This window comes from Penicillium roqueforti, assembly GCF_015533775.1.
Source record: "Penicillium roqueforti strain LCP96 04111 chromosome Unknown scaffold_01, whole genome shotgun sequence".
Lineage (NCBI taxonomy): Eukaryota > Fungi > Ascomycota > Eurotiomycetes > Eurotiales > Aspergillaceae > Penicillium > Penicillium roqueforti.
The window spans coordinates 2,433,623-2,454,600 of NW_024067565.1; the positions used below are offsets into that span (position 1 = coordinate 2,433,623).

Below are 20,978 nucleotides of genomic sequence, written 5' to 3' on the forward strand. Positions count from 1 at the left end.
GGCTTGGATGTCAGGATCTAACCGGCATTGAATAACAGAAAAAAAACTCCCTCGTGGCACTGGACCCCACTCAGGATCAGATAAATTGTCTGCAGAATTCCATCCCGGGTTATCAATCAGTGTGAAGATGTCCAAGTGGAGCCCGTTGTCGACGAGCCCGGGACACACGTGTGAGTTGGTGGGAATACATAATTGGAGGCACTGACTCTTGGCACATCCTGGCATTCTGAAACTAGTTTTCGCTTTTCGTCTGTTGGAACTTGTAAGACAAGGAACAGGCAGTGGGTCACAGCCTAGACCATCTTTGTCGGATATTGTAGGCTTAGAAGACCCGGTATATAATATATAATTCACCAGCTTCATCAAAATCTACCTCGCCATATATAACAACACAGCTACCATTTACCATTGTACGAGTTATGCAACTCTGGTCTATACCTAGGGCTTGGGAATCTAATCAATCGGGCTGATCTAATCAATCATTCCCGACATCGGCGCCTTCGTGTGGGACCCACCTAAAAATACCATAAATACCGCTCGAAAGATTCAATGAATGTTACAGAGAATTAGTAGGGAATTGGCAGGCAAAAATAGTACTCCGTAGTCTATACTAGGTATGAAGTACTGTATGTACTCCGTACCAGGTACATATATGCATTGGGTATAAAAAAGCTAATTATTGCGTAATATGCACGGAGTATGTCAAGGGGCTTTGTCGTATGTCAAGATCCAATCCACTAGGGCTGAATGCCGGCGTCCTAGTTGGGCTTCTATATTTGTTCTAGACTTGATGTTAATATAATTGATGGAGTGCTTAGAGGCCTTCTTAATTTACATTGGACTAACCCTCACTACTAGTTACGTCATGGTTGCTTTATTAATTATTGTAACTTCATTTCTCGTTGGGCTGTCTGTCTAGCTGTTGAGAGTGGACTACTCTATCATTGCTTGTCAACCGAACAACAAAGATTCCCCATACGATCAGATTAAATCAGATTGATAGAAAGCAGGTGCAAAAAGCCTATCATTGGCATACTCTGAATGCAAATAGCAAACACAAGACATGGATACATCTCAGGTAGACGGCAAATTAGTACATAGGATTCTACACGCCGAACTTATGGCCCTTTGGTACAGAAAGATCGGGACAACCTTTCCAGTCGCAGGTGTTCTGCTAATAGTTAGTATAAGTAATTGAACGTCAGAGGGGGTAAACACACCTTGTAAACCTCTGTTCCCCACCATTTGAAATGGTTGCTGGCTCCAGTAAAGAAAATTGTCAAGAAAATCAAGACACCAGCAATTCCCACTGACGAGTCCATGGCAGAACTCAGCACAAAGTTATACTTACTCCACCAGCTATGCAGACGCTTCCGAATGAGCCAGCCAAAGGTGAGTCCAACAACTGCCCAGCTTCCGTAATTCATTCCGGTCGCAGGGGGCAAGTAATTGAGCCCACCGAGGAACAGGGGAATATGAACCCTTCTCCACAGTGACTTGGGGTATCGGCGGGTCATATAATAGACGGGAATGGGTAGAATGGCACCGACGATGAAGAAATAAAGCAAAGCGGAATAGCCAATTTGGTTTGAGAAGTAACGACGAGGACCCACTGCACCCCAGATCAAGGAAGTATTGAAGTGGGTTCTGCTGTAAGGACAAGTGAAACCGTTAACAGCAGCGCTAGTGCAGACGCCGGTGATATGATTCAGGGCCCAATTGAGGACACCGAGCGAGGAGAGCGTGCCGATAACCATTCCCACGCATTGAACCAAGAACAGTTTTCGTTGCGGGATCTTCCGGGTATTAGCATGATTCAACTATAGTAGGAAGGAAAGGGCTTGCATGGCAATAGTAAGCGAGTTTCATATCCTGGGCAAAGTAAAGACCCTTGATGGTTGTGATGTATCCGATGTCAAAGAACCAGATATTGGCCAGGACTTTGCCCTCAAAGACGAAACCGGCCACGATACGGCAGAAGATGTCGATATTGATCTTGAGGTTAGAAGTGGCATAGACCAGGGCCAACTAAGATTGGTCAGAGAGGTGTCCAATGTGTAAATCGGAACTTCAGGTAGACTCACCGCAGGATAAAATATCAGTGCCACAGTACACGCCAGCAGAACACCGTACCATCTCAGTTCAACGTTCCACCACTCAACGGCGAACATCGACATGAATAAGGCTAAGACGCATGCAACCAGGTACCACCACAAAGGCACATCTGGGTCTCCCCGCTCGTCCTCGCTGTACTCTCTAGAGCGACCGGGAAAAGACTCCAGGACTAGCCGAGGCACCCTTTTGGCAGCATCGGCCATGACATGACGCTTTTCAAGGACAACCCAAACAAGAAGAGCGCTCAGGGTCGCAAATGAGAGCCCAAACATGTTCAACGCGTAGGTCACTGGCATATAGACCTAAACGTTCCACAAGTTAGCAGAATGTCAAGTTTTTTGAGTTTATAGAACGTGTAAACATACCGGGGAATAAGCAAGGTACTTCTTAACATCGAGCTTGTAGCCTGAGGCTGCATTGACAATCTTTTTGACTTTATAAATATTCCCGGTATTGTCGAATACTGTTTGCACAAGTTAGATTTGGTCGGGAGCTTGAAAGGATGGGTTGTACCTTGAGAGCTTTGGAAAGGCAGGTAGCCTGTGTTCCACACATTGGAATAGTATAGAGCAACAGCCACAATCCAAATCCAGAACACCAGGGAAACGAAGACGTTGAAAACTGCCCACGATGGGATGAGCAAGGGTGATCCGACGTAAGATATTTGGCTCCCTATTGGGGTCAGCACGGTAATTGACCTGAAAGGTTGTGATACTCACAATCAAATGTAAGCGGCAACAGCCCCATTCCAGAATTCATTCCGAAGATCTGATTGACTACTTTGCTCTCAGGCTTGATCCAACACGGGAAGCTGAAATAGCTAAGCGCCGGGAAGATGAAGTCTGGGAACCAATACCAGCAGAACGAGATGGAAAATGCCATACCGAAGAAGGCATAGCGGGACATTTTCCAAGTATTGTAACTACCATCTATCAGTTCCATTCACCGAGACAACAAATAAATACAGGGAACTTACGTCACTTGCACTTTTTGCTGGTTGACATGATGCAGCGTTGTGGTCAACGCAGTAACACCCAGCACCCCAGGCCAGATCAGCTCTTGGGGAACGACCACAATCGCCCGGAATAGACCAGCAAGACAGAACCCGATGAGGAATGTGGAGAAAGTAATGAGAATTTGGAATCCCCATCCTGCTTTGTAACCGTAGAACATTTGCTGCTCTGTCAGGACATCGGCGCCAAGACGAACGTAGATACTGAGGTTGGACATAATAAAGATCAAGACATGTTCCTAGAATAACCTTTGTTAAACTGATTACTGTGACGTTGCCAGGGAACATACCTTTGTATTAAAAGGACCCGGGTTGAGCTCAAATGCCAGTCGTCCTAGAGGAACGGTCCAGTTCGGGACGATTTTCTCCCAAAGCTTTCCCAGGGGATAAGCCAACAAGAGGACAACCGAGCCGGAAATTGTCAAGGAAGGTGCACGGAGCGTGTAGAGTGTGTTCAACCCGCTAACGATGACACAAAAGGCAATTCCTATCACCCACATACGTAGAGTGAGGACGGGCTCAGTAGGATCATCTTTAGCTATACCTATACCAGCAGCCCGCAAGATTTCGGTCTGTGAATCTATGTCTGCAGTGGTGTGAGAATCTCGCAAAAAAAGAAGGAAAAAAACCCCAAGCCACAGCAACAGGCAGCAGCAGACTTACCGGAATCGGTATTATTTTCATCCTGAACTTCTTCCTTTTCCCGAATGTTTCTCTCCAGCAGGTTAATATCTGTGTCCTTGTTGGCTTCCATGATGGGCATGAAGGAAAATGAGATAGAAAGAAGGATCAGATAAAAGGATCAGATAAATAGACAACATCAGATAAGATGCAGAAAGAACGTGTAATCCGGATGCAACCTCGGACTCGATCCGTAGAAATACACGAAGTCCGTATTCCCACGGTTCTCAGCCCTATAGGGCTGGCTCTCAGGGGAGACAAGCTTCATTCTCTGTCTGGTCCAGCGTGTTATTGGACAGGTTCCAGTTCAAGCGGGGCTGTAATACTAAGCCAGAGTATGTTGTTGCCTAGTTAGGAAATACCCACACTCAACGACACCTGGTTTAGCTTTAGTCAGTGTCTAGATCTTACAGGTCAGATCATTTTGGTTATTTTCCGATTAGGGCATGATTTTCTCGCCTCTAACAGAGACTTTGGGCTTTCCTTACTTTGTAGACTACCAACAAGTAGTTAGTTTGTAGGAGTACTGCATATAGTAGTTAATTGAGCCACTAGTATACAACATATTTCCAAACTCTCCCAGTGATGGACCATTATAGAACCACCGAGAAAGAACAAAAAGCTTCCACTGTGGGAACCTTAAGTGTCCACTCAAACTCTTTACAAGCCTTCTCGTGTCATTTTACAGGCATGGTTTTATCGGCCGAGGCACGTTCCCTTGGCCCATAAAACCAAGGTTTACGGTCTCCACGGTAAGCATTTGGATCCTTTCTCAGTGGACAAGTTCGGGTTAGGAGTGATAGGACCCCTCTTGTGGACAAAGTCAAACAAGACACTAATACGGAGTACTAAAATAGCAGCCTCCAGGCGTGGCTCTTCTGGGAACCGTACGGATGTACTCGTAAAGAATGGATGTATGACGCTCAAGCCATAGAGGTGTCATAGGGCCGCCATATAGACTCGCATAATTCGATAAATGCAGCGATGCAAATCAACATCATCCCGGTATGTAGAATATAATGGGCCAACTCCACGGCCTATGTTTCTCCAGTCACCAGTAAATCCTCTTCTACCACTGAGACACGCACTTTGATGCCCCAGCCATCTCGCCCACCAATCCAATTCTTCCGCTTTCCGACCTTCTGGATTTTCTGCACGTCATTTTCGAGCTCTTCTCTCAGGTGAGACGGGTCATCAGCCACTTTCTGGATGGCAATTGTCAAGTCCAGGCCTTCTTTCTTGCCCTTCTTCCCCATGCCCTTCTTCCATCGGGCCGAGGGAACAATGCGAGGCTTAGAGGTGTCGACACGCCCGGTTGGGTACAGCTGGGCTAGGACGAGGCCGAGTTTTCCAAGGTAACGTGTCCACCAAACTTCCTCCGGTGTCAAGGTTCCTTGTAGCTGGGTCTTCAAATCCATGTCTCTGGGTGGCAGTTCTCCGCCATAACGTTCCTGGAGCATCAGTGCCAGGAGGGCACGGTGGTCATGTGGAATACCATGCGTGGAGGCTAGGATCCCAGTGCTAGTGCTGTACAGTGCGGCACTTGAGGAAAGTTCTTTGGCCATTGTGGCATGATAATAGAGGGAATTAGCAAAGGCCTGGATAAGGTGAAGACTGATGGAAGGCGGGAATGATCGGCTGGCAGATGGTCGAGGAAGGGCCGCCAACAATAAAGCGGCCAGTGCCTGGGCCGACGAAGGCGCGTGACGGGCCGTGGCGACCTCCAAGGGGTCCTGCCGACGGACAACCGGGAGCATCTCACGGAATAACACTCCTTCCCGAACTCCACCTTGGCAAAAATGGGCCTCTTTGATTCCATACGGTAATGACTGCGCCAGGGTATTGACTAAGAATGCCACCGAGGGGACTTGCCTGCGTCGCCGGTCCGAGACCCGGAAGATTTCATGTGCTGTCCGAGCCACCTCTTTGAGAGCTTTGGTGTTCTCAAAGTCTTTCTTGGGTGCGGAATACCCATTAATAATCGAGATGGGGTAACTTTGGCCTTTTGTCTGGTGCAGGTATAACAGAAGATAGCCCCATCCCCGAAATCCTCCCCCGGACAGGTAGAGAGGAAAGCCCCCTTGCTTTCGGGCCTTGTGAACAAGCTGCTCAGGGACGTCGAGGGTATCAAAAGCGGCGCGGAAGTTGTTTGCCATTTCCTCGCGGAACTCCTCTCGAGCTTTGTGCGCATCCTCTTTACTTTTTCCGCGTGCGAGGTCGGCCAGTTTCTGGGTCAATGCAGCTGCTCCATAGGGAAAGCTGACTGATCCTTGGGAGCTCATATGCACGTTGCCCGCATGCGATATGATCCAAGTCATCTGCATGCTGCCACCCCCCAAATCAAGTGCGAGTCCCTCCACGTCTGAGAAGCTGCTGGCAATTCCCCATGCTCCGATTACTCCCTCCTGCTCCTTTCGTAATGCTTCCACCGCAATCCCGGTTTTGTGGAGGATGGCGTCCATGAACTCAGAAGCATTGAAAGCAGTTCGAGTTGCTTCCGTGGCGATAATCCGAATGTTCTGAGCAGGAACTCCAATCTCCACGCAAACAATCTGGAAACGGACTATTGCACTAACGATTCGGTCGATGACATTTTGTGGAATGGGGATTCGATTGCCTGAATCGGGATCCAGTTGGGCCTCGTAGAGCGAAACATTGACCCGATGAAAATGTACAGTAGGGATGACACGGGTCGTAGGAGGGGAGAGATCTGAGATGGAACAACGGATGCCATTACTGTAGTATTTGAAGTCAGTGAACAGTCCTCACACGCACATTCAAAGGGAACGAAGAGGGGATTTGATCTGCCTACCTGCCCAAATCTACCACCGCATGAAGGTACGCATTCTGCCCTGGATCCGCGGGCGGCTTTTGGCCATTCAATACTGGAATTTGGCTTCCTCCTCCCATTTAGGCAATTGGTTGAAGTTGCTCAGGTGTACTTTGTGCGTTGAATCTCGAAATTCAGCTGCAGAGGACCTCTGGGGAAAAACTGCGTGACATCATCATTTTCGACCGCCCGCTGTTCTGCCGGACAATTGTAGATGTGCTGTAGCTCCCAAGTACATTTTGTTTGTTTAAAAAGAATCTTAATGTTAAATATTTGTAAGACATAAAGAATTCCAACTCTTAACGAGTCTGTGGTCATTTAAGTTCATTGTGGTCGGATACATTGAGTACATCGTAGATACGCGTTATTCTCGGCAACTGGCAAGGCATCAACCCTTGCCTTAGGCTTAGGTAAGGTTATAGATCACATGACTAGATTTCACATATTTGTCAATAAAAGCTTCCATTAACTGACTGGAATCTTGCATGGAACCTTGTCTGTAAATACCTGAGTAGGTAGTTCAACTACAAAAGCTTTAGCGGAGAAAATTCCGCTGGTGTTGCAAATTCTGACTCTGTATGTATGTAGCCCTAGAGGTACCCATGTACCCCTCATATATATCACAAGCATTAATCATAAGATCTATTCCGTACAAATCCATACAATGACCACAAGCCGCAAGTAGAGTAAATATGTATTCAAGTAACCGAAAGCAAATCAGATACCAATAGAGTAGTAAATATCTACCTGGCTCGTTCACTTCAATTTCGACCCTGAAATGGGCTGATCCAATCATGATGTCACGTGGCGTTGTCTAATCAATCAGATCAGATAAGGCGTCTGTTTTAACTAGGGGGATTCCGAGTCCACAACTCAACCCCATTCCTTTTTTTTCCTTTCGAGTTCTCTTGAGAAACTCCGTGTCAGAATCCGAGCCAATTCTTATTCAGACCTCTTCCGAAGTTTGGTCCTACCTACGAGATCCAACGGTCCAACGACTCAGAGACTTCGCCGATCCACATGGGTCCACCTGATTAGTGCGATTATCGGCTTACTGCCGGTGCTCCGCCTTTCGTCTTGAGCCGTTCCTTCACTCACCCTCAGACCGGCCGACTATCTGAGGACTCATTATGTTGCTCTGTTGGCTGGTAATCGCACTCGCCCAAGGTGGCTGGGCTAATCCAGAGGATGAGCGGTGTGTGACGGCGGTCTACACGGCATACAACTACATATCATTTGCTGGCATTCTCTCACAAGGCAAGCACAGCTGGGAATCGCAATGCCGGAATCCGCTCAAGGTCGCATCGATATACGCCGCATCCGATATATATTGCAATGAGCAGGAACGGACGATAGGCATGGCGCAGCTGGCTAACCAGTGCCAAGAATATGGGAACCTAGAGCTGCTGTCGAGGGAAGCGGTCGCCGAAAACCTGACAGACGATGCTATAAGGAATATGAGAATTGTCGACTATCAAGAGCTGTCCCGAGGCGAACCAGTGAATGCGCCTGTCCTTCTTTCTGCGTCTTACTTCAACCTAATGTTCAAAACGATTGTGAGACCTTCTGGACCTTGAATATGCTAGTCCTAAAGCTTATTGATGTCCTAGGAATCTTGGGAACTTGTGACTTGGTCACATCATGCATTTGGGTAAGTCTGCTCAAGCTGGCAAGCAAGACATATATTGACTAATCAGTTATATTGGCTACGCCTATTGGGGTGGTATACTATCTTTGGGGATGGCCTATCGCTTGAGTGATTGGCTATTCCATCGCCGACAACGCCGTGTAGAGCGTGTACTCGAATCCAATGTATATCCCCTCATGAGGTCCTTGGACGATATGCCGTTGGTGGGCACCGGTCTTCACTGGATCCAGACTCATCTGATGATCCCACCGCCTTTGGCAGCATCACATGGTCGATACCTGCTAGGCTTCACATTCTCCACCAGAGTCGAGGCGCTTATAGTCGTGGGATTCTGGACGCTCAGCATCGTATTGAGTGTCGTGGGCTATCACACCTTTCCCGGAAATATTTAGTAGGTACCAGCCTGTGGAAGCGAGATGTGCAATGTTGACAGGTAGTCTAGCTGGCCCGATGTCACAAGCCAGGTTCTTCGTTATTCTGCAGACCGCACTGGGATCATGTCATTTGCGAATTTGCCCCTTCTATGGCTCTTTGCCGGACGAAATAATATTTTTCTTTGGGCCACCGGGTGGAGCTTTGCATCGTTCAATATATTCCATCGCCATGTGGCCCGGGTGGCTACTATACAGGCAGTAGTGCACTCTGTCCTTTACATTGTCATGTTCCATCAAAGTAAGTATTGCTCGTTTGGCTTTCAATGCGCGCTAGGATACTTACAGTCATTCCGACAGCGGGCAAAGCTGCGAGGGGTATGTCGAAGACCTATGTTTTGTGGGGTATTTTGGTAGGCCCCCCAATTTAATTGATCCCAAGTTGGTCGATCTCTAATTCATGTTGTATTAGGGCACATTCGTGATGATTCTGCTGTTGATCACCTCATTGGATCGGATCCGAATTGCGACATATGAGCTCTTCTTGATTGCTCATGTCGTACTTTCGATTCTCACCCTTGTCGCGTGCTTTTAGTAAGTACATCCCCGCGATGAAATTTCTGCATCTATTTCTAACAATTGGCAGCCATACCATTATATTTGAAGGAAACGAATACTGGAAGTACCTGTGGCCCACGGTAGCTTTATGGGTCGTTGATCGATTCCTTCGAATTGTGAGGTTGTGTTACTGTAACCTTCACGTGAGTCTCTCAAACAGACTTGTGAAAGTTTCTGAGAGCCATATGGTTTACGACGAAACGGCCGACGTGGTGCGATTGGAGGTCATACTAGGAACGCCTTCACTGCAGCCTTCACCAGGGCAGTACTACTTCCTATACCAGCCATTTAGGCTTACCGGCTGGGAGAGCCATCCTTTTACCGTTGGAGCATGGTCTTACGAAATAGGGGACCAGACATCATTGGCGCCAAAAAACGAGGGAAAATCAACTAGATCGCTTGATGTTTCGCATGTGCCGCTTCTTGCAGGCGGTCCCTCCGATCAAGATTATCCAGAAAGCTCAGAAAACATGTCGAAGCAGGAGAAATTGTCGAAGTTGAACTTGACTTTCTGGGTCCGCCCGTATGACGGTTGGACCAGACACTTGCGCCAGCAATGTCTGAGCTCACCAGCCAAGACTAGCAAAACGACCATTCTTCTTGAAGGCCCATACGGAGAAACCTTTCCCCTGTGGAGGTATGAATCAGTCTTGATTATCGTCGGTGGGACAGGAATAGCGTCGGCTGTGCCTTATATTCAAGATCATCTCCGCCGGTCTGTTGAAGACTGGGACGAAAGCCCCGAAATGGAGAAGACACGAGTGCGAGACATGGAGCTTGTTTGGACCACCAAACAAGCGGCGTTCATAAGAGATGTCTCTCGCCGGGAACTGAAACGTGCCCTCAAACGAGAGGACTTCAGCGCCTCTTTTTATGCTACGCGTGATTCCACCGCATCCTCTGAAGATCCTACCGATTTTGGATTCGATATCCAGTCAGGTCGACCCCACCTTCAATCCCTGATCATGAGCAGGGCCTGCGATGCATCCTCGGCTGGAAGTAGCCTTGCGATCCTCGTATGTGGCCCACCCAGAATGGCGGATGAAGCGCGCGCCGCGACACATCTTGCGATGCGACAGGGCCACCGCTCGATCAAATTTGTGGAGGAGTCTTTTACGTGGTAGCAAAGGGGCTACATGAGAACTTTTGTGATGAGTATACGACACCATGCATATATACTGATGAACTGTGTAGAGGTTTTCGAGGCTAGAACTTGACCTTTTCTTTGTTAGATAGACATACATAGAATATCTTGCCCGTACGTTGTATGTGGCGAGTTCCGGGCTTCACGGTTTTCGCGTTTTCCGCAGTGGGAATTTTCAGACTAGAAAGGGTCACTGAATTCGACATACGGAGTACTCCGTACCGACGTGGGAATGGAGATGGGGTTGTTGTGGCTGACAGCGGGGCGTGATGCACGACGCAGGAGCCTCCTACGCCACGCATACGACTATCGATTTCAAGTCGAGAATCACCAATTCTAAATTGACCTGTTCAACTGTTAAGCACAGAAACATGAGAAATGGGGCATCAATGCGATAATTCACGAAAGAAGAGAGAAGATCGATGTGGTGAGAAGTGATAGATCGGATTTATCAACTATCCACTACGGAGGAACCGAGACGTCACACGCAACAGAACAAATAGCGCTACCCCATGGCCGAAGATCACAACGAGTAACCCTGAATTTTGGGTTCTCGTGACTTTCATATGCACCTATGCATCTCTTCCCGTCGGAGAAACATACCGGCAGGGTCCGTCGATCGACAGGGGAAAACTTGAACACGGTTATGGATCGCTTGAAAGTCAATAACTCATGTTGGCCAAGCCTTTTTCCGCTCAATAATTCACGGGGGCATCCACTCCGCTGCAGCTTCGATGCTCGGAGACCATCGGGTCTTTCTTCCCCCATCAGCTTGAATGAGAAGATGAGAGAACGGATGAAGAACTAGGAAAGTTATAAAAGGAAAGACCTTTCCAGTGATAGTTCTTTTTATCCATCATTCAACTCTCTCATCGTCAAAACCTTTCAAGCCCTCCAAATCTACCTACCTTCTTCAATCACTTTCCACATTCTCCAAAAACCGTCAAAATGAAGTTCTTCGTCCCTGCCTTCCTTTTTGCTGCTACCGCCATGGCCCTGCCTGGCTCGGGCCATACTGCTTCCCATTCCGACAACGAGGTCGAGAACGCAGTGAATCAGTGTGGTAACGGTGCCCAGATGTCTTGCTGCAACACCTTCCACCAGAACAAGAATATCACCCAGCATAACGTTGGTGTCCTCTCCAATGTCCTCGGTGCCGTTGGCGGCGAGGGTCTCGGCCTAGGCCAGGGCTGCTCTCAGTTTAACATCCCCGTCTCTGGTAAGTGATATATCTATGCCAGTGAACTAAAGCATGAGACTGACCCTATTGTAGTCCTTGGTGCCGCTGGCCTGACCGACTTCCTCAAGAAGAACTGCCAGCAGAACGTTGCCTGCTGCCAGAACTCCAGCTCCCAGGCTGTATGTACTCCCCCAAGACGAAGAAGCGGAACAGAGTCACTAATCCCAATAGAACAACAACCTCATCGGTATCGCCGCCCCTTGTGTCAGCTTCGGCAGCCTTCTGTAAATTGCATTCCATCGAGTGCATGCAGCCTTTTCCGCCCTGGACATATCAACGAGAACCATCAAACTTGTTAATTGTGACGGTCTCTGCGGGAAGGGCTAGTGGATACTAGTACGGAGTATATATGTACACTTGCAACGCCTATCAGGGGCCTGTTTTATCCGATCTTGTCAGGCCAGCTTTCTCAAATTTGTGGGACCGCTGTTCGTGAGCGTGGATCCTGCCATTCATTTCTCTTTCGTTTGTCACCAGTCTCGGGGCTTTTAATTATATATATTTATTTTTTATTGAGAATAGAATGTTTTTAATTTGATATATTTCGGGTATAGTGTCTTCCTTCTGAATGGATCTTGAAGGGGGGACTCGATTTCGAAAGCGCAACACATTTCATGACAGCTATTCTACTGTATCTCTAACCGGATAGCATCGTATTGCACATAAACAGTGGCAGGTAGAACGGCAGTCTCTATATCCGTTGCATTGAAAGGTAAATGCAATCGCAGCACATTGTCACCGACATGTAACCAATCCGCCGGGAACTCCAATTTCGATCCGACCTGGTAGCAGCTGACAGCAGACCGCACAATACAGCTGCTTGATTGATTGAACCCAACGACAAGAGTCAGAGGATCTGCCTGATTGTTGATATAGCTTTCCAGTGACAGATTGTTGTATGACTCGAGGGGATTCCACACATCCGTGTTACCGGCTGCGGTCTTTGCGGCCGCTAATTGCAAAGTTAATGTGGCTGTTTTGCGCTTGTTCAATTGCTTCGAGTCAAGCTTGAAATGTATGTTCCAGTCGTACGTCGTGTCATACTCGACGTGGGAATCCTTTGCCGTTGGCCCGAAGACCGACCAATGGGCAGAGTTGAGATCAGTCGCAGGGTCGCTAGTTCCAATGGTGTAATTAACACCATCAGGGAAATCAGAGCGCCAGTCATAGGCTCCCCAATATATAAGATACTCGGGGGGATGAAGCGGATGGGTTGGATCTCTCGCATTTCCACGTCGGAACTCCCCTGACGACTTGTCGGGAATCCCAATTCGCCAGAGCTCAGTTCCTGCCGACTCTTGGGTCCAAGTATCATGCAGTGCAGTCTGCCTTCCTGCATGAATGATGATTCCGTCGCGTACAAAGTCGCCGAAAATGCCCTCTGCGTAAATAGTGAGTCGGTATTTCCCTTCTTTAACACGATCAATGCTGAAGCTTCCATCTTGATTGATATCAGTCCAGTACTGATAGGAGCTTGGAACGGCGCTATTATCTTGGAAGTATTGGCCGTCGACAGTGAGAATGGCAATTGGGCGAACGGCTCCCTTGGGAAGCTTCACGGTTCCTCTGACACTGCCTCGCTGGCTAGAGGGAGCATACCCGATGACATGCTTTGCAATAGAATCATAGAACTCAGCGTTCCAATGAGGATCTGCTAATTCTTCTGCCTCGGATCTCAGTTCCTCGAGAGATGCCGAGCCCTTGCCGCCATTGAAAAGGTAAAATTGGGGACCGAAAGTTCGATCGAATCCGTTTGTGATGTTTGGCGTGCCCTCTCCATGATGATTTGATACGATATAGTTGTACACTATACCGTCCACTGTTAAGTCGGAATGGAGTGGTCCCTAATAGATGTCAGCCGCTGCATTCCACCGTGCTCGATATCGCTTACCCCATAATATGTATCCTAGAATAAATTTGTTAGATGGGATTCGACCTGGTGAGTATTGGAGTAATATGACCAACCTTGGTATTCATGACTAGCCAAGCTCCATATGTTACCCCATTTGAGGTGCTGCCGTCAGCATATAGACCATGAACAGTATTGTTTCTCCATTCTAAGAAAACACCATCATTTAGTCAATCAGTAACCGTAGAAGATAGGGGATCGACCATACGATTTGAGAATGTATATTTAGTAAAATATTCAGAAAATTGGGTGTAGTACGCGTCGCTTGGCGTGTTGTTAAATGTCCAGGTTGCATCTTGAACAACAATCTCCTTGGAAATCGCGTCCTTGCCTGGCAGGGGTGCGGTCTGGACCTCGCTAGACGTCAGATGCGTCCAAAGATCGGTATTTGGACGAAACAAGGTCCGGAACTCCTGCAAGTTGCGAAGAAAGGGCGTGGTCTCATTATGGTAGGCCAATCGGCTGAACATATGCAAACCAGTCTCGCCATCGCGCAGGAACCAGTACTGTTGGAATTGCTGTCCCGTCGGAGTATATGTGTCACTCAGAATCATGCCTCCGTATTTGGTTCCAGTTGAATCTGTGCCCTGCACTACCTCCGTGCTCGGGGATGTGGCACCGGCTGTGTAGAAGCCCGAAGGGATACAGTAACAGTCGAGATAGGGCCCTATTCCAGTGGATCCCGACTGAGTGCCCAACAAGTCCTGGCCATCCAAAGTTAGATCGACTATCTGGCCGACACTCTTCTGGAGGACAGCCGTGAGGCGAGCATTGGCGAGAGTGATGTGAGTCTGGTTTTCTGCGATGTGTAGCGCCGTGGCAGCAGTAGCCCCTGCCGTGAAGGCCGTCAATAAGGAAGCCCACATGTGGGGCATCGGGGTCGTTGGTTTTCTTTTGACAGAGTCATCGTCATGAATTGTCTTTATAAATGACTCTAATATGCCGGGAAATCAATAGCCCGAATCAAGGATTGCTTGCGGTTCCAGTTCGGTTCCATTCCTCTTTGAACACGGATTTTGAGATCCACGAATGAATTGGGAATCCATGAATCATACCAGGAACTCACGGCTTAGTCTAGAGAGAACGCACTCCACATCAACCCCACCGGGGGAGAGATTATGGGGAACTCTGGGGATGCGGGGCTTTGACGGAGAAATTGCTCGGTCATTGCTCACCCGAGTTCGTCGCTAAAGGGGATATTTTCATTTCTGAGATGTACGGTGGTCGTATTTTCGATGAAATCGTATAGTTATCTCATGAACATTTCATTGTACAGGTTAGACATGTTCATGTAAAATTGACCCATCCTAGCCAAGAGTCGGACATGTGTTGCATATTCCCATCAAGCCAACCGAGAAATAAGTCAGGATCGTCGATATCCACACTGCCAAGCAAGCTAGCATCATCAATCAACTTGTCACTAGTTTCAGTGTCTTCTACGGCAGAGGAGAGACCTTCGACGGAGAGAACTTGGTCCAAGACATGACGGATTGCCTTTTGGCCCTGCTGTGCGACACGGTACATATAGTTAGAATCATTGGGTTGAATGATGGTGTCCAGATATGCCGCGAAAAGAGTCAAATTTTGAATGACTTCTGAACGAGGAAACTCCGGAGAAGAGCTTGTTACAGGCGATCGGGATCGACGGAGTAATTCTGCACAGAGAACACCAGCAGAAGGAAGACCCGGTAAGCATACCTAGTGAGATTTCAGCGTTCCGGCTTTCTGCCACAATCAAAGCTAAGGTCAACTTACATTCAGTCCGATATCTTTGATGGGTTGTCTAGAGCGAGTCTTCTGGGAAATCATAATAACCAATGTTTTCAGTATCTCTCGAGCGATGCCAAGAACTTCCTCGGGTTGCGTCTGGGTGCGTTTGCCGAGGGTCCGGTAGAGCAGGAAATCGTTGTAGAGAAACTCTATGTGAACCTCGAAAAGGAGATCATATTCTACTTTGGAAATGAGTGCCCCGTCAATATTAGGTTTCCAATGAAGAAATTCGGGTAGTCCCTGTCGTAATTGGCGAGATTCGCGTGAAAGCTCCCTGAGAATGTCAGCAATGCCCTGGCTGTGAAATTAAACTGTCAGCGTACTCGACCCTTTGGCTGAGATTGTCGAGTTGCCGACTCAGTGAAAGTTCCAAGACCTTCTCACGGAAAACGCTAGTGATCAAGGAAATTCGAGGCCACGTTCCCTTCATCAAGCTTGACTCCAAATTCCATCCAGTCTCCTCATCCAGTCGAGCAATAGCCGCATTACGAACAGCGGAATCGGCAAATACTTCCTCAACGCTCAAGTCAAGTGGCATTTGAATATCACAGTAGCGCCAGCTGATGAGCGGCGGGCGGCCTAGAAAAGTGGCAAGTCCTTTGTCCATAAAATACGCCGCGACCATGGTTCTTTTTCGCATCTCAGAAAGAAAGAATGGAGCATTTTTGCTAGAATCCTGATGCAGCCCGAGCGCAAACAGCGTTGTCGATAACTCTCCTAATTTTCTCCACGGTCGAAAGTCTAAATCCCGTTAGACAATGCGAGCAGGCAAAAGAATGGGATAACGAACCACTTTCACCATAGACTATTGCCAAAAGCGTGACCTGATGCAATAGAAGCCAGGCCACAATGTCATTCACAATTCCAGTGCTATCACAGAACTGAAGACATATGTCTCCCACAGCAGTCGCAGTTACAGCGAGACTCTTCGGATCCATCATATTCGGACGCATGAAGACGCGGTCACTATGAGGGACCCAGTCTGTGGCTAGACCTGTTAGAGTAAAGAGCAGCCCAATCAACTCCCATCTCCCGGCCGCAGCAGACTGGAAATTTTCCCATGTCATTGAAGGGTACACATCAAGCGCCCGGCTATGCGTTTCAAACAGTTTCTTGGACAAAAAGAAAGCTCGCTGGTTGGTGTTCATACCCTCGGTTTCTGGAGAGTTCCACATATTCTCAACGAGAGTAAAAACCATGTTCGTGACTGGCCAACCGAGACTCCATCCACTCCATATCTTGAATCGAGCGGAGACGACATCCCTATAAAACGGAAGATTCTCTAGAAGCGCTAAGACCCGGGCACCGAGATTGATCCGCTTTTGGTCAACTGGAAAGTTCTCATGGCCTGTGAGGTATGGAATTCTGTCATGAAATCCGTTTCTCGTATCCGTGAACGCATCGCAGTAACTAGTTTGCCCTAGAAATCCAGGGGCCGAGACTGACGCTTTTTTCCGAGTCCAGAAATCGGTCTCATTGGGCAGTCGATTGATATTACTAGGAGTATCTGATTCGCACACAACGCGGCGTTTTTTAGAAGGGCGTGTTCCAGTGAGTGGCTGCGTTAATGGTGCTGGGTGATAGGTACAGTGGAGACCGCGGCGCTCACAGCGTCCACAGATGGGACTTGTATGATCGCATCGCAACTTTGAGGTACGACACGGCTCGCATGATGATAATTGACCATTACGGCGGGGAGTCGCCATTATAAGACACCTGGTTGATTAGAGGATTGGCAGTAAAAAAAGAGACTGGGAAGTAGTCGAGCGTGTTAGCTATACAACATAGTATGTACTTGTCGGGGCTCGGCCCTCGGAGCTCGGAGTTAGATGACTAATGATCGGGTCCTATCCGGGGGCCGGTCGGGGGCCGTACATTCCGTACTCCGTATGGCGGCTCGTTATTATCCGTCTATGTGGGATACCTCAGCCTAAGTCGGGATAATGAGTTATGTACTCTACAGTACGGAATAAATTCAAATGGTATTGGATAAAGTATCCGGTGTTCAACCATATATTCCACCATGGTGTTCAAGGTGTTCGACACTACTTTACCCACGAGATTTACCAATGCAACCATGTATGTCATGTGAATAGTGTAATATAGGGGGAAAAGCCAAATTCGGAATCGGTGAAAGAGCGTTAGATCATCGGCAATGAACCGGCGGAAGAGGCGGATCTTAATTATTAGGCGACAAAAGCTAAAAATAATGACAACCTTGGAAAGGCGACGATGGTGGCCGGATCCTGGTGTCGAATCATGTGCCCATTCACATTGAACGTAAATGAAAGCGTCAAATAGCTGAGATATCAGTCGGCCGTCGGCAAATAAGATCATCGCATATTCCCGGGGTGGAGCTCGGAGACCCCATGGGACAGCGCCACCCCCGCACAACGGGGGAGTGCACGGACTAGGCCCCGTGTTCTGAGAGACAGGAGTTTTCCTGAGAGGCAGGCCCTTGCCTTTGACATCCTGCTCCCTCCAACTCGGCTCGGTATATCTCACTTGTCGCCCGCGATCATCGCAAATAATCGCCCTATTACTGCAACTAATTCCTTGACCCCCCACCCTACCTGTCCATCCATGGCGAAGAGACGTCAAAATCACTCCTGCGAACAATGCAGGAAAGCAAAGAAAGCCTGTGATGGCTATATTTTAAATAGCGGCAAAGCCGTATTCATTGAAGCTGAGAGTGCGTTCAAGCCCCTCGACAACCCCCTCTTCCCCACACATCCATCCCTTCGGTGCTCCCACAAATATGAACAGCTAGCTAAAATGAATCCACCGCAAAGATTCTGGCATGCCCTCTCCATGCTCGTACTGCATTAGGACAAGCAAAACCTGCAGTCTGAACCCTCACTGGGGCCAAGATGATCGGCAAACAGAAGAGGGCTTGTCGCGCTCAGAAAATATCGGACTAGATGATGAACAACGCCGGGACAAAAGGCAGCGAATTCAGCCACCAGAGAATGAGATCGAGGCGTCAGTAACACCCATTTGTACGGTTCCTTGCCAAACTTCACCCACAGAACCTTTACATGCGCCTCTGCCAGAAAATAACGTGGTTGATTGGGACGCGCTGTCTGCGCCTGTTGCCCCTCATCCCATTAGTCAGTCAGCCCTCGCGGGGGCTCTTGCGGGATACGATAATTGTTCACACCCAGGGGACCCGGGGCAAGTGAGCTCCATAGCTGTACCCGACAACAAGCACGCAGACCAGGTCGAATATAATGGTTTGGATAGCCTCATGGATTCAGCACTGGCCAATTCCACCACCCACGATTCTCACTACTCGGACTTTAATTCACAAACCTTCATCCCTGATACACCCCAAACGCTTTTCTACAACCCCAATCCCGCTTTCTCCATATCTTCAGTGTTGGAGGAGAGAGGCCAAAACGAATTGTGGAGGGGGCACAAAAAACGGAAAGATATCTGCGACTCGCAAGACTATTTTGCCATGACACTGTCTCTATTTGGTGCGGGCCATCTCGCTATGGAAAATTCGAACCGAGTTCTCATATCCGAGAGCCTTCTGCGGATTTATCATGATGTTCTAGAGAACAACCTCGGGTGCTGGTTGGCAGAAGATACATGCCCATACAAGATGCGGCAGAGGCGGCACGAGCCACTTTCCATCAACCAGAGCCCGAGTTCAGGACAAATACCGTCCGAATGGGGCGTATCATGGACAAACCGCATGTACTGTCGTATTAAACAGCTCGATCGATCCGCCCGGTCGGCAAAGCTGATTCATCTCTCTGCATCGGAAAATCGAGCGGCTTCCAAAGCCCTCGAGCTGTCTATCATGGCATTTGCCACGCAGTGGGCCCAGGGAGGACGGCGATGGGATGGTCATTGGCTGGTAAATAGGTGCGAGGATGAAGGAATGCGCGACGAATTTGGGCAGACACTGCATCGATCTGTTTGGGAATGTGCAAACCAGGCGCTCCAAGATGTCACCCACGTGGAGTGTTTTAGGGTGGTCTTCGCTGAGTTGGTTTTCGGTCTTATACAGAAGCCGTCGTCAAACTATTTCGATGCACGCGCAAAGGATAGGCATAACACCGATCAGAACAAAAGCTTGAAGCCTTCAACGCTGGCACAGGTCATGAGCATCATTGATCAGGGGGAACCGCCGGTATTCATTGAGCGAGGGGCTCGCAAAATCCACGTGCTCAAATACCGATTCAAAGCGCGCCAGGCAGGCTTTCACAATCTCGGCACTAAACTAGACGAGCAAGTCCCGGTAGAGTTCAGTACGGAAGAGACCCAGACGGTCGGCGTCTTGTACTGGCTCGCAATCATGTTTGACACGGTCTCCTCATCCATGAATGAGCGGCCAGTCGTCGTTCCCGATGACGAATGCCAACACGAAGCTGCACAGGAGACAGTACGAAATCCCACTCAACCCCCGACCTCTAGCCGCCGGTGGGAACTCGACCTCTACGCCCAGGAGGATCCCGAGAAGGCACTAGCCATGCGTTGGCCTTGCCCGTACGAGTTCGTGATCAGGGCCCTCCCCAGATCAGCAGCTGTGAAAGTGCTGCTCTTCCGCTACATCTCATACCTTCAGAACGCCTTGAAAAATGCCGAATGCAACAAAGTCGTGGAAGACATTATCCAACGCACGATATGCGTGTACCGCTACTGGATGAAGACGCACGGGGCTTTATTCCGCGACCTGACCAGACACTACGACTCAGTCCCTCCGCGGATCAAGAGCTGGTTCCCGTGTATTAGCATCCCCTGGCATCTGGGCTCCCTCATGCTGGCCGACCTGATCGAGTTCGTGGATATGAACAGTCTCGGCTGCGATGACTACATGGCAGAGCGTGAAGATGTCTGTCTGGTAACCAAAATTCGGAAAGAAAGCTCAATCGACATGGCAGACCTTGCAGCTGTCCTGACCCCTGGACCTTTGGGGGGAATAGGTCTAAACCAACTGCCGGGCTTTCACTTCGCCGTCAATGAGAGCCCGCTTTTGACTGAGCCCTGGACGGTGCTTCTCGTTCGGGCGTTTTCCAAAGCTTCAATATTCCACCTGAAGGAAATAGAAAAGCTGCAGAAGTACCAGCGTTTCGTCTTTGATCATGAGAGCAAGGCCCTGCAGACGAGTGTCGCACGCCTCGAGAACTGTGTTACGGCTCTCCGATTCCTGGGTATCAAGTCAGCGATGGCCGAGGCTATTTCTATAGTACTATCTGAATCGCTGAGTAAATGCCGAACTCTGGGCTGATTTTTTGACAAGCCAATATCCCCTTTTTTGAATCTCGTCATATGTGCCGTTTGCTATGGGCTTACATGTTTGGTGTTTTGAATTTTGATATCCATTTCGTGCATCACGTTTATTTCAAGGCTATGTTAGAGTTCAAGCTTATCTCCATTGAACAAGTACAACCTGACAGATATGACCTTTTTTTCGGCTGAAAAGACCTTACTTGATACTAAGTGAGTGCGATTGTTTTTGTGCGCCAATAATTGCTCTATCCATCCTGTAATAGTTAGCCAGTCTACGCTTCTTTCTGCCAGGACTCAGCAAGACATCATCATCAATAAATCCTCAAGTCAACATGCAGATTCCTCCCTCCTTCGACAAATGGCGGCATATATATGGCATCCTGCTGGACCCCCAGTAAC

General features: G+C 48.6%; 7 protein-coding genes across 7 annotated transcripts; 3 read left to right on the forward strand and 4 right to left on the reverse strand.

The window, feature by feature from the left end:
* Nucleotides 1-1,105: 1,105 nt before the first annotated feature.
* LCP9604111_1369 (uncharacterized protein) lies at nt 1,106-3,881 on the reverse strand (the record flags this gene model as incomplete). Its single annotated transcript, XM_039077416.1, has 10 exons — nt 1,106-1,171; nt 1,221-1,796; nt 1,846-2,028; nt 2,085-2,417; nt 2,481-2,578; nt 2,629-2,787; nt 2,835-3,037; nt 3,092-3,366; nt 3,418-3,713; nt 3,791-3,881. The coding sequence occupies 10 exons, from the start codon at nt 3,879-3,881 to the stop codon at nt 1,106-1,108; spliced, it is 2,280 nt and encodes a 759-aa protein (XP_038933917.1).
* A 964-nt stretch (nt 3,882-4,845) lies between these two features.
* LCP9604111_1371 (putative transcription regulator (RTG2)) lies at nt 4,846-6,718 on the reverse strand (the record flags this gene model as incomplete). The annotated part of the gene is made up of 2 exons (XM_039077428.1): nt 4,846-6,544; nt 6,621-6,718. The coding sequence occupies 2 exons, from the start codon at nt 6,716-6,718 to the stop codon at nt 4,846-4,848; spliced, it is 1,797 nt and encodes a 598-aa protein (XP_038933919.1).
* Nucleotides 6,719-7,768: 1,050 nt separating this feature from the next.
* LCP9604111_1372 (ferric reductase family protein) lies at nt 7,769-10,399 on the forward strand (the record flags this gene model as incomplete). The annotated part of the gene is made up of 7 exons (XM_039077439.1): nt 7,769-8,194; nt 8,249-8,289; nt 8,336-8,677; nt 8,729-8,958; nt 9,018-9,070; nt 9,130-9,251; nt 9,304-10,399. 7 exons carry the CDS (start codon nt 7,769-7,771, stop codon nt 10,397-10,399), a joined length of 2,310 nt encoding a protein of 769 aa, XP_038933920.1.
* Nucleotides 10,400-11,367: 968 nt separating this feature from the next.
* Nucleotides 11,368-11,887, forward strand: LCP9604111_1373 (fungal hydrophobin; the record flags this gene model as incomplete). Its single annotated transcript, XM_039077450.1, has 3 exons — nt 11,368-11,638; nt 11,693-11,778; nt 11,831-11,887. The coding sequence occupies 3 exons, from the start codon at nt 11,368-11,370 to the stop codon at nt 11,885-11,887; spliced, it is 414 nt and encodes a 137-aa protein (XP_038933921.1).
* Nucleotides 11,888-12,285: 398 nt separating this feature from the next.
* rglB (polysaccharide lyase family 4 protein) lies at nt 12,286-14,434 on the reverse strand (the record flags this gene model as incomplete). The annotated part of the gene is made up of 4 exons (XM_039077461.1): nt 12,286-13,503; nt 13,551-13,565; nt 13,625-13,716; nt 13,777-14,434. 4 exons carry the CDS (start codon nt 14,432-14,434, stop codon nt 12,286-12,288), a joined length of 1,983 nt encoding a protein of 660 aa, XP_038933922.1.
* Nucleotides 14,435-14,855: 421 nt separating this feature from the next.
* On the reverse strand, nt 14,856-16,537 carry LCP9604111_1375 (fungal specific transcription factor domain-containing protein; the record flags this gene model as incomplete). The annotated part of the gene is made up of 4 exons (XM_039077472.1): nt 14,856-15,266; nt 15,324-15,612; nt 15,662-16,079; nt 16,129-16,537. 4 exons carry the CDS (start codon nt 16,535-16,537, stop codon nt 14,856-14,858), a joined length of 1,527 nt encoding a protein of 508 aa, XP_038933923.1.
* Nucleotides 16,538-17,921: 1,384 nt separating this feature from the next.
* LCP9604111_1376 (Zn(II)2Cys6 transcription factor domain-containing protein) lies at nt 17,922-20,577 on the forward strand (the record flags this gene model as incomplete). Its single annotated transcript, XM_039077483.1, has 2 exons — nt 17,922-18,030; nt 18,131-20,577. The coding sequence occupies 2 exons, from the start codon at nt 17,922-17,924 to the stop codon at nt 20,575-20,577; spliced, it is 2,556 nt and encodes an 851-aa protein (XP_038933924.1).
* Nucleotides 20,578-20,978: the final 401 nt, after the last annotated feature.